The 18094-nt window shown below is 38.1% G+C and overlaps 2 protein-coding genes across 3 annotated transcripts; both read right to left on the minus strand.

Annotated features, from left to right (window-relative positions):
* Positions 1 to 3765: 3765 nt before the first annotated feature.
* Positions 3766 to 9105, minus strand: LOC103974219 (jasmonate-induced oxygenase 1). Its single transcript, XM_009388989.3, has 3 exons — positions 8588 to 9105; positions 6694 to 7015; positions 3766 to 4308 (listed from the first exon to the last, which is right to left on the minus strand). Exons 1-3 carry the CDS (start codon positions 9064 to 9066, stop codon positions 4060 to 4062), a joined length of 1050 nt encoding a protein of 349 aa, XP_009387264.2. The 5' UTR covers positions 9067 to 9105; the 3' UTR covers positions 3766 to 4059.
* A 1307-nt stretch (positions 9106 to 10412) lies between these two features.
* On the minus strand, positions 10413 to 16585 carry LOC103974211 (cyclin-A1-4-like). Of its 2 annotated transcripts, none has more exons than XM_018822463.2 (11): positions 16187 to 16585; positions 14903 to 15275; positions 14617 to 14750; positions 12151 to 12243; positions 11941 to 12074; positions 11785 to 11860; positions 11633 to 11709; positions 11514 to 11547; positions 11286 to 11435; positions 10994 to 11128; positions 10413 to 10908 (listed from the first exon to the last, which is right to left on the minus strand). In XM_018822463.2, the coding sequence occupies exons 1-11, from the start codon at positions 16385 to 16387 to the stop codon at positions 10837 to 10839; spliced, it is 1479 nt and encodes a 492-aa protein (XP_018678008.2). In that variant the 5' UTR covers positions 16388 to 16585; the 3' UTR covers positions 10413 to 10836. The 2 variants fall into 2 exon arrangements, with proteins under 2 accessions (XP_018678008.2, XP_009387253.2); XM_009388978.3 differs by having other exon boundaries at positions 14903 to 15278.
* Positions 16586 to 18094: the final 1509 nt, after the last annotated feature.

The raw sequence follows: 18094 nt of genomic DNA on the forward strand, positions 1-18094 counted from the left end.
TCTTGAAGAGCCATTTCTCTCGGGTGTAAATCCGAAATGAGAAATACCCCGCTCTGATACCAATTGTTAGGATCGAGAGCACTAAGAGGGGGGGGGGGGTGAATTAGTGCAGCGGAAATCTTTCAGCGATTAAAAACGAAAAGCTGCGTTCGTTCAATAAAAAAAAAACTATTATGATGCAAAAGCTAATTCTCAGTTTGTATCTAAGTACAGTTTGCGTCTAAGCGCAGATTGCGTCTAAGCGCAGTTTGCGTCTAAACACAGTTTGCGTCTAAGCGCAGTTTGCGTCTAAACACAGTTTGCGTCTAAGCGCAGTTTTACGTCTAAGCGCAGTTTACGTCTAAACTCAGATTTACGTCTAAACGCAGTTTTACGTCTAAACTCAGATTTACGTCTAAACGCTGTTTTACGTCTAGACGCAGATTTACGTCTAAACTTTGAAACTCGTTTGTATACTCGCAGAAAGCAGTATGCAGTTGAAATCAAGACGTAAACGTGAACTGAGAACTGATGATTGTGAGAGGAAAGCCGATTTACGTCTAAATGCAGTTTTACGTCTAAATGTTGAAACTCGTTCGTAAAATTGTAGAGGACAGTTTGCAGTTATCAATAGGATCAAAATGTAAGTGTAAACTGCAAAGAAACTCTTTCGTAAAAGCACCGAAGACAGTTCTGCAGAATCAAACGTAAACGTAAACTGTAATGTACGAAAATACGAATTTACGTCTGAATGCAGATTCGGAAGAACAGCACTTAGAACTTGTTCGTGAAAGCGCAGAGAGCAGTAGTAATGGAGGAGGTTTGCAGTAATGATAAAGTGCTCAAAAATAAACGCAAACCAGAGATTTAGAGTGGTTCGGTCAGCCTTGACCTACTCCACTTTTGGCTTCCTCCACCGACGAGGTTGCCGACGTCAACTAGGGGCCTTCCTTCAATGGGCGAAGGCCAAACTGCCCTTTTACAGTTTCTCTCCTTTTAACAGGCTCAGGAGACAACCTTTACAGACCTTTCTCTCCTCACTTTACAACTGAAAACTTGAAGAACAGAAGGAGGAGACTTAAAGGCTTTACAACACTTTTGAGCTCTTAGAATCACAGAAAAGATCAAGATTTCGGTGTGGGTCTATATCTTTTCAGTGCTGAATGGGTGGGGTATTTATAGGCCCCAACCCAATTCAAATTTCGAGCTCAAAACGATCAAATCCCGGAATTCTGGGATCAGGCGGTTGCACCTCTTGACTGGAGAGGTGGCACCGCCTGGCAGAGCTCGAAGTCTGAGCTCAGGCGGTTGCACCTCTCGACTGGAGAGGTGGCACCGCCTGGCAGAGCTCGAAGACTGAGCTCAGACGGTTGCACCTTCTCTGTCAGGGGTGGTTGCACCTTCCTGCCAGAGCTCGAAGACCGAGCTCAGGCGGTGCATCTCCTGACCAGAGAAGTTTCTCTTCTCTGCCAGAGGTGATCGCCCCTTTCTGCTAGAGGTGGTTGCACCTCTCTGCCAGAGGTGGTTGCACCTCTCTGCCAGAGCTCGAAGACTAAGCTTAGGCTGTGCATCTCCTGGCCAGAGAGGTCGTACTTCTCTTCCAGAGCTCGAAGACTGAGCTCGGTGATTGCATCACCAGGCAGAGCTCGAAACTTGAGCTCAGGCGGTGCTACCGCTTGACAGAGGAGGTTGCACCGCCCAGTCTCGCTTGGAGACTGAGCCCTGGGCGGTTGCACCGCCTGGCTGGAGCGGTTGCACCTCCCAGTCTCGCTGGGAGACTTAGCCTGGGCGGTGGCACCGCCTGGCTGGAGCGGTTGCACCGCCCAGTCTCGCTGGGAGACTTAGCCTGGGCGGTTGCACCTCCCTGCCTGAGCGGTTGCACCTCCCACAGCTTCTTGGGTTCGAATGGGTTGAACCATTCGACCCAACTTGAGTTCTTCAGGGGCCCAATTGCCCCAGGATTAAGCTAATGAGATCACCTCCCATTTCTAACTTAATCACCGTGCTAACTACGATTAAATCTAAGACAATTTCTGCAGCTTTGCTTCGGTACGTCAATTGCTTTTTCCGGCGAGTTTCCGGCGAACTTCCGTCGATCATCCGATGAACCCTCGGTGATGCTTCTGCGGACTTCCAGCAAACTCCTGGACTTTACGACGATCCACTTGGCGAGTTCCGACGAGCTTCGCTTGGCAAGCTTCTGGACTTCTCGGATCTGTTCCCGCAGAACCTCCGACGACCGTCCGTACTTCCGTCGAACTCTCGAACTCCCAACGTGATCATGAACTTGACTCCGGCGCAACTCCTGCTGCTTGTCTTTCTTCCATCGTAGTTAATCCTGCACACTCAAAACAAAAACTTCGATCGAGACAATTAATCCTAAACAATTAACCAAGTTGTCCGGCATGTCATTGGTCCCTCGACGCTTCGTCCGATTCTTCGGCGCATCGTCCTTTCCTACAGCCTATTGCCCAATCGGCCAGTTGACTCCGCAACTCCGATATCCTTGGCACAATACCCGCTCTTCTTGGCCCGATGCCTGAGTCCACGGCCCGAAGCCTTCTGTCGATACGTCGACCGATCTACTGGCCCGACGTCCAATCTTCTGACATGTTCCTCCGGCACAACATGATGTTCCTGCTTTAATAGTCTCATCCTGATCAAAGCATCCTGCGTCACTCAAAACGCAGATTAAATCATAAACATATATCAAGTAGTTTCATCATCAAGATACGAGATTCAACAAAAGGAGAGATGGGAGACTCGTCAAAGGAGTTCGATTTGTTACTATTATCATCAACCAAGAAAAGAAATTATGAAAGGTTAGTAGGTGAGTGATTGTCAAGCTCCCAACGAATGTATCCGATGATGGTAGAAAAATATGGATCCCAAAATTAGTACGTCATTGTACCCATCGTCGATGTAGTTGTCAAGCAACTCGTACCTCTCGCTACCGCTCTCCTCATCCACAACAACTACCTGCAACCCCTAACAACATCACCGTTCGCCACTATCAATTGAAATATTTAAATTTTTTTATTTTTATTTTTATATTTTCATTAATAAAACTGATGATGTTAGGATAAATGGACCTAGATGCTTACAACTATAAAGATACTAATATAATTTTTTATAATGTAAGGACCAAGATATCAAAGATAACTAACTATAAAGGATAATATATAATTAGCCCTCATAAAATCTCTCAAAAATACCAACCATCCCATTTCTATTTTTAAACTCCACTCCATTTTTTAAATAAAGAATTTTTATTTTTAAACTATACAATTATTTGTAGTTTTATTAATAAAAGTGGACCGATGATATTGGACAATCTTTTATGACTTTGCAATAAAAGATTTGACTGTGGTGACATACATGATCAATGCAACCTTAGTAATTTTAATTAACCAATGACAGTAAATCATATACTTTAGAAAAGCTTGACAATTTAATATGCAGACTAAAGAACTGAGCCAAAAACACACTCATTTGATTACACGCCAAACATTCATAGCCAAGAAAAGCATAGCTGTTAATTGACATAAGCAACTGTAAAGTCCATTTTTCTAACTGGCTGCCTTGACAAAGCTCAAAAGCAAAAATACACAAATGTTGACACCACAGAGATCATAAGCAAGAGAAAACTTTCATCTCTTCTCTACTATGACAAATCTATATCAGGTTTTAGGCCAAGCATTATAAACAGTTCAAAGCTAACGTGAACATTTTATCATCAAAAACATCACATGGAGCTGAAAGCACAAATCAGTCAAACCATGAGGATGATAAGTCAAATCCCATAATCTAAACCTTCCATAGAATGCTTGCTGATTTATACAGATAAATTTCCAACACCAAAAGATGCAGTTATGTGTGAAATGAGACAAAAATCATACCTATTCACAATCCTTTTTCTTGTTGCTTTCAAAGTTACGTACCTTTTTGTTCAAGGCTATAATCTTGATAGACATCTTCCACCAAGAATCCTTATTGGCATACATGTTTTCATTACAGAGCACATCTCAACTTGGGCGAGCTTAGGAGTTCATAGACCAATCACAATATAAGAATGATGCATTACTGGTTAATTAAAAGAGCATCAATATTGCGCTTGCCTTCTGGACCTTTGCTGTACCATGACGAGACATAGTCCCCATAAAGAACCTCTCGGTACTTTAGTGGAGACTGCTTGGTGATTAGCTGCATAGCAGGATATATTTTCCTGGTCTTACATGGATCATAAAATGTGGCAACAGATAACCGGGGATGATGGGCATTGACAACAGCTCGATGCACAGCACTCTTATATTCACCGTTACTTATCACCTGCAGAAAATTCAGAATGGGTGAGAATTCAAGCTGAAGAAAAAGGTTTTGGTAAAACATCATGATTCATGAGTGACCCATGGTGTGCAGAAGATAAATACAGGAAAAGTACAGATTCAAATAATTAAGATCTCCGTGAAATGCTTTCTGACACCCACTTCGTCAAACTCTCGGTCAAACGGCCACCAATTTGATGTGATCAAATATCTTTCCAAATGCCATTTAAAGGTCATAAACTGTTCCCAACATCATCTAACATTTGTGTACAAAAAGCCGCAACAATTATCAACTAGTTTTTTGGTCAACTTATTGGGTGTTTGACTGGCTGTCTGACAAAGAGGATGTGAGAAACACAACTCCAGATTTGCTTGTATTCAACCAAAAAATAAGCTCAGACCAGGTTTCTAAATTAACAGTGGGTCTTAGGAGACTATCAATTTAATTAGCATTTTATGGAAGATGTATACTCGAAGACTAGATGTAAGATCATGCGGCCTTCCTCTTATATAATAAACCAATAGCAGAGTTATCAAAGTTACCTTTAATATATTACCTTTGGAAAGGTGACTTAATTTTTGCCATCGGGCAAGTTCCAAATTGCAACAGTACCCTCCCAACTCAAGATTGCTTAGTGTTAATGATGATCAAGAATTGACCCAGCAACTAGAATTCAATTTTCACTCACACGCTTTTAAAGCCCCTAGTGATAGGCAGTGAAATCTTAAAGAGAAGAAGAACTATATCAAGTTCATCAATGCTATAACCCTTTTGGAAGGCACTTATCGAAAAATTTGGAACCGAAGTATCAAGCAGGAAGCGAGTGTAAACAATGTTACCATCTCCCTCCTACATGTTGAGGATTATTGTGGTAGCATGAGGACCAGATCACTAGAATCATATTTGAGCATAAAGAACTAATTCATGAAGGGCTTAGCCAAGGTCAAGAAAATAGGCTTGGGAAGCGGTTCGAAAGATGCCCCTGGAAGCTTGCTGAAACAATGGTACCTGTACTGCTCATTGAGAAGGCACTTATGCAAAAAATGTGGAATCAAGCAACCACGATTGAGCCTCGTCTTCCCCAGAGAATCAATCAGGAAGTGAGTGAAGACAATGTCACCAACTCCCTCATAAATGTAAAGCATTATGGTGGCAGCATCACTGAAATCATTCTTGAGCTTAAGAAAATGTGCTCGGGGATCAGAAGAAAAGATAAAGACAACATCATTCAAATAATACCCCTGGAACTCAGATGTCAGCACAAGATGGAACTCATGCTAATTATCATTGCACACAGGATTTAAAAGACCATCATATTATTGCTAAATCCAAAAAACTAAAAATAAATTTCTCTTGTCAGCATAATTTCATGTGGGATAATAAATCTGGTGTTGAGTCCATGTTAGCAGATTTTCCACAAGAAAATCTTATAAAAAAATAAATTTGCAGCAAGCCACCTCTAAATTCATTAAGGAGACATAATTCAATAATTAAGGTGGTCATTCCAGAAAATGAACTAATTTTTTGCTAATCATTTTACAGGTTAATTCCAGATGTAAGTTCACATTTTTGCATAAAACTAGATGTTGAACTTCTTACATGTCTATAATTGCATGTTATACATGATGCTTTGGTATCTATAAAAGATCTAATCAGCCCCAGACAGAAGCATTATTACAGAGATTACAACTATTAATATACTTAAAACCAACAGCTCATTAGATCAAGTTCATGCAGTGGTTTTACATGAACTGATATTGCAATGGATGAATCAGTTGTTCATATATGGAAATGTTAGCATATGTGATATGTAGATTTTAGAATGTGTTAAAGGGAACAATCACAACTAACATGTACATCCTTAGTTCATACAAGGAGCAAAAATTAGTATAATTAATCAAGACAAAGATTATAAAAGTAAGTATTACCTAGTTATTAGAACACTTGTTTTTATGAAAATGAATTTTTATGTCAAGAAAAAAAAGAGAAAATAATTAATGAAGAACAGCAATACTTAATATTTGTCAAAGAGCAAGAGGATATCTAATGTTGTAAGAAGTGTCGATTAAGATGCTGGTCTACCACCTAGAAATATATGATCAGTCCCTGTAACCTTTAGAAATCTAAGATGTATAACTACCTGTTCATGCCTTTGAATCTTTGCAAAACGTAGTTACATGTGAAGTTATTGTTACATTTAGAATCAATAAATTCATCTAGAAACATTCAAAATTCTCTACCAAATGACCAAATTATAGAATATCAATAAACTAAATGTTCTAACAATCATTTAAGATAAATCAGTATAAATTTGAAGGAGAGCTTACAACAAAAACAGTTACAGATACATAACATTTTGGCATCATAATTGAACTTAAATGCAAATACCTCAGTTTGATCAGCCAAAATGACAACAACTGCATCAGATAAAGGCTGTACTTGCACCCATTCCCCATCTTTCAGTACCTCAAGACCTTCCACATCATCTTGTATTAGAAGTGTTATGGCACCCATATCAGAATGGGATTGCAAACCAAGAGCAAGATCTGGCTGAGGACAAGGGGGGTAGTAGCTAATAGTTATGTTCTGATAAACTTCTCCAACTGCTTCTTCAATGTACAGTGGTGGTAACCCAAGACTTTGGGAGATCATACATAACAATGTTTGAGCAAGCTTCTTCATGTTGTTGCTATATTCTATCACAACATCCCTGCCCAAATCAGCCAGTTCTATTGCATGCATTAGAAGGCATCACAAGTTCATGCTGGACAGAAATGAAAAAGAGAACGGTGGCATTAATGCCTGAATTTATGTAGCTGAAGGAAACATTTAGCAATATGACTCACACGTATCACATTGCATTTTTTTTTTAGTAATGATATTCAGAACTGCAGTAGAAAACCAATCAAGATCTAAAATTTTGTATAATGTAAATGATCCAGAATGAGAGGCTCGAATTTTTTATGCACAGGAGATGACCATTTTAATTAGTAGTTCCATGCCAGTCTTGAAAAGAGTCCTGAAGCTAAGATTAAGAAAGTTTCCTCTAATTGAGAAGTCATAGAGAGCTTCAATGGGTTATTTTGTCCGTTCCAGAAAATTTCCTTTTTGGATTCAGATTCACTACACAAAGTGAGTCCCTCCATCATCAAATTTGAATCTCAAACCAACAAAATTTTAGGTTCTCAGTTCTGTTCAAAAACAATATCACAAAAGCAAGATCCTTGTGACCTTTAGGTGTCATATCCAGTTGGTTGACATCTTAACTCTGAGTTCAAAGTCTGAGGTCTATAACTAACTAGAACTTGACTAAATTCTTCGAACTGACTGCAGCCTAAAGAAAACAGAATTCAATTTAAAGGAATTGCTTCCTCATCAGTCAAGATGAACGACACACACCCTGAGTGTCTCAGTGGTATTACGCATGACCAAGATTTCACTATTCCACTAAAAATGCATCTATTGACTCTATTGCTTTCTGATGTTAGCTGGTTCTTATTCTTCAAAGACTTTTCACCCAAAAATGAAGTTTGCCTTAAATTGTGATCTTCAAATTTTACCAGGATAATATCATCAGCAACTATATGCAGGCCATTGAAACTTATTAAATATATCAGTAAATTACATTATAAGTAAAACAGAGACATATCATCACCGTGCAAACAACTAAATTATTCTAGTTTTTCACTGATTAGTTCCGAGCCTTCAATTACTAAGCGAATTTCAACAATAAAAATATCAAACAAGTCAAAGAGCTGATTTTTGAGAAACTAACAAATAACAACTAAACTTTAGCCAGCGGCGCCTCTGCTAAACCTTCCAAATAATATAGTAGATGGTAAATGAAAGATAGCACAGAATGAAAGATTTCTTTGTCCGAATGAGTTAAATACTTAACACATGCAAATCCAATCTACCATAGTATACTCGATCATTAAGTAGTTTTAGAAATACCATTTCTCACAAAAGTTCAAATGGTTGCATACCATGAATATCTTATTGAACAGTTTTTCCCTATAGAAATGACAAAATTAAACATTCAATTTCAGTATGACCAATCAACATGCAGCGCTGGTAGGTGAACTCAAAACCCCAGAGACCTGCCACCTTTCATCCCTTATCGAAATCACTAAATCCCAGTCGGATCAAAACCCATCTCGGACGCCTTCTTAACTAAAAGATGCTTACTTGCTCATTTGCAACCTTCTACGAGCTTTGTTTGAATCAATTCTAAAAGAAAAAAGATGCACAAGGTTGATAATTTCAATCCAACTATCCTAACCTGTAATTGGATGGGAAATCCGGCCACCGGCTAGGGTTGCGGCGAGACTCCGGCAGCGCGTGATGGTCGAAGTAATCTCTCCAATCGAGCACCCCATCGTCCTTCGCGAGCATGCGGCTCCCATAACCCTCGGAGGCCGGCGACCGGGGGTCGCACGCGAACCGGAGCTTGGCCTCCATGGGGGAGCGGAAGAAGGAAGACCCCATGGCCCTGACCTCCTCCAGGAGCCCCCGGCGAACGCCATGGTTCACCACCTGGAAAGCGCCCCACTCTCGGCAAGCGCGGCCGATCGCCGGGACGGGGTCGTCGCCGGAGGGGCCGAGGTCGACGACGGGAATGCCGCCGCAATCCGCCGTGGCATCGCGACGGCGGCTGAGGTGCGGGCGGAGATCCGGCGGCTGGACGTATCGGGCAGGGAGGTGGGCGACGCCGGCCTCCACGAGGGTTTGGACGCGTTGGGTTTCGGCCGCGGCTTCCATGGACGAACGGAGAGGGTGACAGCAGCCGTCGAGCGATGAAGTGAGTAATTTATAGACCTTTTTTAATAAAAAAAAATCTATTTCAAATTTAATTCAATTATAAAGTCTTTTGGAAAATATAATTAATAGAATCTGCCAGTTATAGCCTCGTCAACGTGTCACGGGCTCGGCGAAGGGTGACATGCCACCAATAGAATCCGTCCCACTTGCTACGTGTGTACAATCGCTGTATCACATGATATATTATCTGAAGCCAAGAATAATCATTTCTTTGACGCTTTACGACCCAATCTGTAATTTGCAATACAACGGTTTCATTAAGCTTTTAGGAATCATTTCAAGACAGCACCTTTCATGATTAACATTTCTTGGGGGCAAGACAACGGTGGCAAGATTATTATAATTTGTATCTCGATCTTTGTAATTAAACTTTCTTAGTATCTCGAACTTTAGACTAAAAAATTTTATATTATAATTTGTATGGTTACCCTAACATTATTAATTTTACTAATAAAAGTATGAAAACAAAAAATAAAAATAAATTTAACGTTCTGGTTGGTGGTAGTGGATAATGTTGGTGATGGCGAACGTAACGCTAGGACAAAGTGACTGTTGCGGATGAAAAGAGCAATGACGAAAAATAAGAGTCGTTTGACATTTACATTAGTAACCCTTGTGCGACTCAATAATTGCGTTGTCGCTAACAAAAATGCAGATGATGAAAGGGCTACTTAACATCTGCATCAGCGTCAACACAATTATCGAGTGATGAAAGGGGTCGTTGATGCAAATGTCGAGCAATAGTTTCGTCACTTGATAATTGCGTCGATGTCGATGCAAATACTAAGTAGCAAAAGAGTCGTTCGACATATGTGCGGTTACTTAGATATAAAATAATATCACTCGACAACTACATCAATGCCAACAAAATATAAAACGACTTTTGCCTCTCGTTATCACTCTCCTCATCCATAAATAGTTACCCGTAACCCCTAATGATGTCATCATTCACCATCACCAATTAAAATATTAAAATTATTTTTTTATCTTTTATTTTTATGTTTCTATCAATGAAACTAACGACATTAAAATAAATAAACTTAAATATTTTATTTTTATAACTATAAGAATTCTAATAGAAAATTTTTAAATTAAAAAATAGAACGCTAAGAAAATCTAACTATAGGGATAATCTATAATTAACCTTTAATCGATGCTTCTCAAGCAAGTCAACATCACCAAACTGATAAACACAATTTACTTTTCACACCTAGTCGAGGATATTAGAAACTTATAGGCATTCATATCTCATCAATAGAGAAACAATCATATAATGCTAAAAATATTCTTAAGAAAATTTCCTTCATAGCCAACATTTGCCATGTCAACATAGTCAAAGCTCAAAGGAGGCACAAACAGTGATTAGTAGCAAGGTAAACGGTGAAAGAGATCAACCACGCTTGGGGCAAATTACTCCCGAAGACTACATATAGATCCTTGATCAAATTGATAGATATTTTCACAGGGCAAATGACTTGACCACAAGATTTGCGATGTACATGAAAAGATCAGGAATACACAGAGTAAGTGAAATCGTCAACTAGTAGCCTCTCCATCAGATTTGCCTGTCGATTAGTGGCTAGCTAACAGATGTGTATGCATTTGTGAACCGTTTACGTTTCACTGCCTTCCATCAGTTCAACCGGTCTCCTCATGCAATGGAGAAGTTGATTCATAACGCAGATTGTAAAACTAGTTCCTTGACTAAATCTAATTCCTTGCATCTTGGAAGTACTCTGCAGGTATGGAAGCAGGGCAGTACTTCTTGGCGACAAATTTGTACTGGGAAAGAGAGAAATGCAACTCCAGTGTCAAACAAAGAATTACGAACTTACTGCAAGCTCAGCAGCTCATATAAAAGATTTACCTTGTGCTGGCTGTACTTTTCTCTAATTGCCGGTAGGTTATTGCCTGAACTAGTGCAGAATAGGCGATGCAATGCCTTCACGCAGTCAGAGAGATCAGATGGTTTATATAACGTGTAATGATCAAGTGTAGCATTCTGCATACAGTTTAAAATTGAAAAGTATTAATTCTAAAAATATAAAACTACAAACTGAATGTTGGGAATTGGAATCCAAGACTGATTAGCATTAGCAACAGAAAGATCACTTCCTAAAATGAAGATTTATTATACAAATGAAAATCGACAAACGTACCCAAGGCCTTTTTGCTGGTTGCAAGATGAACCTCGCCAAGAAAATAGCAGAAGCCGCTATAAGTGATGGAGCGTAGCAAAGCAAACTGTACTCCAGAAGTGAAATCTCTGCCACATAACTGGCAAGAAACTCAAGTTGCAATGCTGGAACCTGGAAAAAGGAAAATGATAAGAATCACAACTCTCCATGAAAACAACTATGAAAGAGATGGGCAAAAGATGGAGTTACCTCATCAGATCCTTGAGCGGCCCGAATGAATCTCCTTTTCATATCACATCAGATGATATAGTCAGTAGTATGTCCGCATAATACTTGACAACATAGACACCAAGGTTCCTAGTTTTTACCTCAAAAAACACTTAACAGTTGGGGCTGTCATTTCATATTTCAGGTACTTCAAAACATCGGCTTCCATTTGAAAAACCTGTAACACTTAGATATGAATGGACAACACAAGCATTGGATATGATAACTTAACTAAAGTTGAAAGCACGTCCACCTCATCCTTGAAGTATGTGTTGTCAGTAATATAGCAAAATTCTTCCACTTGTGGGGCACATATCTCCTCATATTTTCTACAAGTATATTAACATATATAAATTATTATGAATGAAAGCAAACATACTCAATTAGAACATCTGTAGTCAGTTCTTACGCAGCAATAAGCATACAAGAAACACCAAGAAGTTGTAATCTTTGGCGGTTTATCTCGTTGCCAGAAAGATACCGATCAATGTAATTAACAGTTAGGTATAGTGTATCAGGTACAAGACGATATTCTTCTGCAACCTGTGGTGAAGAAAAGATAAGTAAATTTGAATAGAATGAAATGGCATCCACAAGGAGTCACTTGTTATGGATATACCTCTACAAGCCAATCTATTAGAATTGAACGCATACTTGCATTAATGTCCTTCTGAATTTTTTCCATGAAATCCGTGGAAGGCCTTTTCTTAGTCTGTCAGGTAAGCAGAAGATGTACTCTGATATCAGGTACAAAAACACTGTTCATTCTAAATTATGTCTACTCATACATCCAGATTAAGGAACTTAGTGCTTTAAATATGAGGGCACTGCATCATTAGGTAGAATATAAATACTATTTCAAATGCTCCAGAGGCATAATATAAATAAAACTAGACAAGATTATGATACAGCACAGCATCCAAAATAGATCAAATTTAGCATCTCAGTATATTATTACTGACACAAACTTAATTGACTTATTTTTTGTAAGAATAAAGAAAAACCAACAAAAATTAGATCTTAATTATAACCAAATTAGGAAGCACAAATACTTTAGTTCATCATAGGTAAAGACACTATTGCAGACTAAGTAACTTCCTAAGAAATGCTGGCATGGATTGACAAAAGGAACAGCGCGATGTGTGCTAGTCTTCATCCACACAAACTGATATCAAAATCGCAAATGAATCACCTTCTTTAATAGTATTATGTTACAGCACGAAATAAATCACACAAATTGACATTGAAGACTTAAATTATAGTGCAAGATACTGGAATTATAAACTAAAACTTCTTGAAATCAATTCAGAATAAGTCAAAATTTCGAATTATGAACAAACTAAGTGATACTGATAAGTTATAATTCATTAAAACCATCCTAGCCTACAAAATTGAATGACTAAGTTATTTCAATCGACAATTCAAACCTGCATCGCTGCATCAATCAAAATGCACGAGTTCACTAATCAGTACCAAAACAACACACCATATGATGCAGGATCATTTTTATTTTATTTTGTATTTGGAATAATTTTATATCTTTAGGGATTTTTGCAATGTAACATCTTATTTAATTCTACATCACTTTACGAGATATCTCTGAAACTATTGAAACGATTGGTATATGTCTCTGATTGAAGATACTTTACAAGAAAGAAAAGACAGAAGGACAACCCTCAAAACAAAATTGGCAGCGATTTTTTTTTTCTAGTATGGTAAAAATGGTTACCTTAAGTAAAAAGAAATGATTTCTTTTGATGATTTTTCCTTATTCTTCTTTGTATTGGAGGTCTATTCAAAGAGAGAAAGAATTGTATCAAGTAAACATGGCTGAATGTATGAAAATATATTTTCCAACATTATGTACGTGATTTGGGGTCACATTTTCTTTTTAGATAGTGTGATTCAATCATCCACATGTAGACATGCAAAGCAATGTGAAGCTTCATCCTTTATTCCTCGAGCCAGAATGAATCTGAGATTCTGATATTTCTTTTTCTCTTGTTCCTCATCTAAATTTTTTTTTCTATTCCACAAATTCTATAAATAAAATTATTTTCTTTGTCCATCCAAGATTCATTCTACGTCAGGGTTAGTATTAGAGATCTTCTACTAGATCACCAAAAATCCTATGTATGTCTGATGGCCCCATCCTATGCATCAATGTTTTCAACAATTAACAGTCAGTAGGAGCTTGTAGCATGGAAGACCAAATTAATTGGTGCATATTGCACCGTTACTGAACTCGAACCAATAATGAAAAATATTCTTGCTTATAATTTGACATTGTTTTATATTTTCTTTGATCTCCTCCACCAAAGTCCCACCACACTTCTCCTCTACCTCTCTTATAAAAAATTTTCCAAACCCAGAACTTCTCATCACCCCTTTTCTTTATGTGATATTTTTATTGCTTTTTACCAAAATTTACAAATTTCATCGAATCCTTTCTATTTTTCTTTATTGTGAGATAGATGAATGATTTTGTATCATCACTACTTTTCTCATTTCCTTCCATCTTGTTGTCTCTGGTTGCCAAAGATAACAAGAATCTTCAATTTGAGTAGCAAATTCTTTCAAACCATTGCTCAACAATATTGACAGTAAGCAAAAGTGAGTCTCTTCAATACTTCTATTTATTGTCTCTCACTTCTTTTTCTTCCCCATCTCCACCTTGAACATCAGATCAAACCCACATCAAATGCTAGGTATTATTCTACAACAGAGACTTAAGACCCAATCACGTGCATATCTTCTTCTTTTTCTGCTACTGTACTGCCAAGCTGTAAGGCTGGTTGGCGTAGTTGAAACTGGCAAAATATAAAACCTTAATTAAGGGCAACTATAATGGAGTATCGAACCAAAGAAATAAAGATAGCAATGCAAGTCCTAATAGATATAGATTCCAGATAAAGAGAACCAATTTATGACCCTACTAGCAAGCAAGCAAACTAAGCAAACTCCTGGGAACATGTGCATTGATCGAGTAGAATGGCAAAGACAAGAACAGTTCACATCAGGATATGCAGTACAAATATACAAAAGAGAACCTACAAAAAAGAGTATACAAAATCGAGAATCTCACCTCAGCTATGCGTAAATGTCTGTAGATATCACCAGCAAGTGTAGTGCAAAATTGTGGATCATCGTGGTTTGTATCAACATCAATGATGTCATCAACTTCCATCATCATAGGAACATCAATGCTCAATTTGGAACCTGATGAGTATATATGACAATCACTGGTGATTAGGTGACTAAAAAGAAACAATATGTCAATTTAAGGTGCCAAAATTAAGAAGCACCAAGGCTTATTGACTATGACAGCCCTACTGAAAATTTTATTTCAGAAAAAGTCAAAACAAGAGTACCTGCTTCAGCTGCATGCTCAGAGATGTGAAGGTTTTTATTTGCTTGTCTCTCCAAGGAAGTTATAACTGAACAATCTCCTTTGTCTATATACTCAAAGTCAGGACTTCTCATCGAATCACATGTTGACATTGTTTCATCCAAAGAAACAGAATCTCTGGAGTGACCAGGCGACTTAAGTGTACTGCAGGGTGCAAGACAGGCAGGAACTGTAATCTTAGGTCCATTGTTGATTGAAAGTGAACTCTTGTTGCTAGATATATTTGTATCTGGTTTAATAGCAGCCGAAGTAACTGCAGAGCTGCCACCCGATCTTGTATCACGATAACTACTCAAAGATCCCTTCTTTGTTGAAGCTGAACTTGTTGTGTTAATCTTCTAGATTGGCCAAAAATAGGATCAATCAGGTATTAACAAGTAATGCATCAAAAAGGAAGAATTAGATATGCAAAAAATACCCTTAATCATGCTCAAACTTTAAGAAAAATTTAAAAAGCAATTGGTGACCAACGAAAAATGCAGAATTTAGTAACGACATATAAGTAAAAGAACAACTAAGAAAAATGTTAAATCTCCAATGGAATTAAGAAAAATCTGTAAGCAAGATGCAAAGGAAAATAGTTGAAAATAGAAATCAACATGAGAAGACCAGTAGGTTACATGGTTAAAAAAAAAAAAAAGAGCCAATATCCATGCGAGAGCACAAAACATATTCAATTTTGAGTAAAATATCGCAAGACCTCATGTTCTAATTTAACCAGGGCTCAAATATAAGCACCTTATGCAGTATCCGAAGATGAAAGAACATCAAACATGAGAGTTTTCCAACAAAAAATATCGCATTACTCAAAAAGGACAAACTACCATGTTTCAAAGTCATTTTGTGTCAAAACCATCTAAACTCCATGAAAATAACATTTGAATATATATCAAATAACCATTGCATTGGAGCTACTAAGCAAGAAATGTCAAATACTGACAGAATGTATACGAAGTGACAATATTTTCAGCTATAATAACGCCAGAAACAAAAATGATCGCTGAAATTTGTAGTTATATTAGGAACCCTAAAACAAAATTGACACGCCAAGCGACCTTATTCTAAGCGTTCTACTGAAACGATCAGAATCCCAATTCATCATACAAAGAACACCGCAAACCTCTCTAGAGCATAATACCACATAACAATCAACAATCATATCGGGAAAAGACGCGCGGATTCTACTAAAAAAGCACATCCATATGTCCAAGAAGGTAACAAAGAATACAACGCCAAGTATACCCACGTTGGGCCCCTTAGCTCCGAGCGGCCGAGCAGGGTTACGTGCCACTTTGCTCTGGTTGCTAATATTCGCAAGCGCGACCCTCTTCTTGGCCTGCCCCGCCAAAGCTGCCGGCATCTTGGAGGCAGACTCCGTCGCAGCCGGCCTCTTCGCCGAAGCGGACGCTGCGGAGGCCGACGAGGAGACCGACGGCCGGCGATTCATCTATCAATGTCCCTCGACAAACCCTAACCCTAACAATCCCAAACCGGGAGCCCTCAACTCGCCTCGCTCCAATTCGGCCTCTCTCGCTACGAGATCAAGCAAGAAGGGCGAGGAGGCGACCGGACCAAGAAGGGATCAAGTTGCGAAACCCAATGTCAGGGTGGCGATGGGGGGTCTCCTTCCTTCTTCTTCTTCCGACAAGAGGAGCGGATTAAAAGCAGGTAGAGGGTGGAGAACGAGATGGATTTATCGACGCCCTTTTTCGATTAATTAATTTAAATTAAGTTCTTGGAGGGAAGAAGTCGTTTTGAATCCCGAAAGATCTGGACCGTCCATCATGGGATCATCACGCAGTTCCGCATCGCGGTGGCGCTCCTCCGCGTGGGCTTTATGATCATTGGACCCCTTCGTGACCTCCAGGTGGGACCCGCTCCTCTCCAAACCGGAGGCAGGTAAGAAGTCGAGCAGGGCGTACTTTTACCTCGACGGGTTTCACGTGGCTGTGATCACCGGAAGTGGGAATAGGATAGCAACCACCGGCAATGGGGGTGGAGTAACGAGCGGGCGTTCGGACGGACGAGGGAAGGGTGGGGGCGGTGAGGGGATCGCGGAGCTTTAAAATTCGAATCGACCGGCCCGGAAAGCTACGAGTTGTTTAATAATAATAATAATAATAATAATAATAATAATAGTTCAGGTAAAGCTACGAGATTTACCCTAATTTTTTATTGTTTGATTATATTCATGAAAATGTGTAAATTATTTAATGAACTTAGTTGTAAAAGAAGGTTTATGTTTAATAGAATGTCATAATTAAACATAAGAACTACCTTAGATTAACCTTAAATGGTTTGGATTGATGTTTTCCATCCTCGTACAAATTTGGTTTAATGAAGATTTCATTCAAATCAAAAATTTCCAATTTCAATTAGTGGGTGAGAACCTAGATTGACCTATAAACTATATTTGTTGTGCAAGAAAAACTCAAGATCAAATAAGAAAAGGAAATAAATAATTAGAATATAGCATACATAAAAAAGGCAAGATTATATATATATACATATACACATATTCCTCCAAAATATTAAAACTTAGCTTATATGCCGATCTCCACTAGTTGTTAGTTGTTATTTGAGATTCTAATTTATGGTTTATACTGATCTACTCTAAAAACTTATAGCAAGTCTGAAAGAATTAATGTTGGATTCCGGCAGTGTTAGTTCACCTGAGTGTGGATAACATTTATAATATACATGGAGGGTCTCAACATTTGAGAGAATGTGTATAAGTTATTTCAAAATTGATAATAAAAATATGTTATTTTTGAAGCTTGTAACTATATATATAATCTCTAAATAAATCAATCTAATAACTATATTCCATTGCTTAATATTAGCAAACTTAATGGTAGAATATGAATAATATTATTTGAGCTCTGATCATAATAAAAAATAAGTCAAATATTATAAAATAAAATAAAAAATAGAAAATAAAATCTCGTGCTATCGTTTCTTTTATGCGTATGTCGTGAAGAATTAGGACGAAACTCTAATACGAGAATTAAATAGAAGAATGGAAGATGTAATATATATATATATATATATATATATATATATATATATATATATATATATATATATATATATATATATATATATATATATATATATATATATATATAAATAAAAGGGCGTTCGCTTCCGTTAT

The sequence above is a fragment of the Musa acuminata genome, chromosome BXJ3-2 (assembly GCF_036884655.1).
Source record: "Musa acuminata AAA Group cultivar baxijiao chromosome BXJ3-2, Cavendish_Baxijiao_AAA, whole genome shotgun sequence".
Taxonomy (NCBI): Eukaryota; Viridiplantae; Streptophyta; class Magnoliopsida; order Zingiberales; family Musaceae; genus Musa; species Musa acuminata.

Coding starts and splice junctions, on each gene's coding strand:
- LOC103974219 (XM_009388989.3), bottom strand. CDS start 9,066: ATGGAAGCCGCGGCCGAAACCCAACGCGTCCAAACCCTCGTGGAGGCC. Junction 7,016..8,587: donor GATTTCCCATCCAATTACAG/GTTAGGATAGTT, acceptor TGATTTGGGCAG/GGATGTTGTGATAGAATATA. Junction 4,309..6,693: donor TTTTGGCTGATCAAACTGAG/GTATTTGCATTT, acceptor AATTTTCTGCAG/GTGATAAGTAACGGTGAATA.
- LOC103974211 (XM_009388978.3), bottom strand. CDS start 16,387: ATGAATCGCCGGCCGTCGGTCTCCTCGTCGGCCTCCGCAGCGTCCGCT. Junction 15,279..16,186: donor TCGGAGCTAAGGGGCCCAAC/GTGGGTATACTT, acceptor TGGCCAATCTAG/AAGATTAACACAACAAGTTC. Junction 11,548..11,632: donor ACTGTTAAGTGTTTTTTGAG/GTAAAAACTAGG, acceptor TGATATGAAAAG/GAGATTCATTCGGGCCGCTC.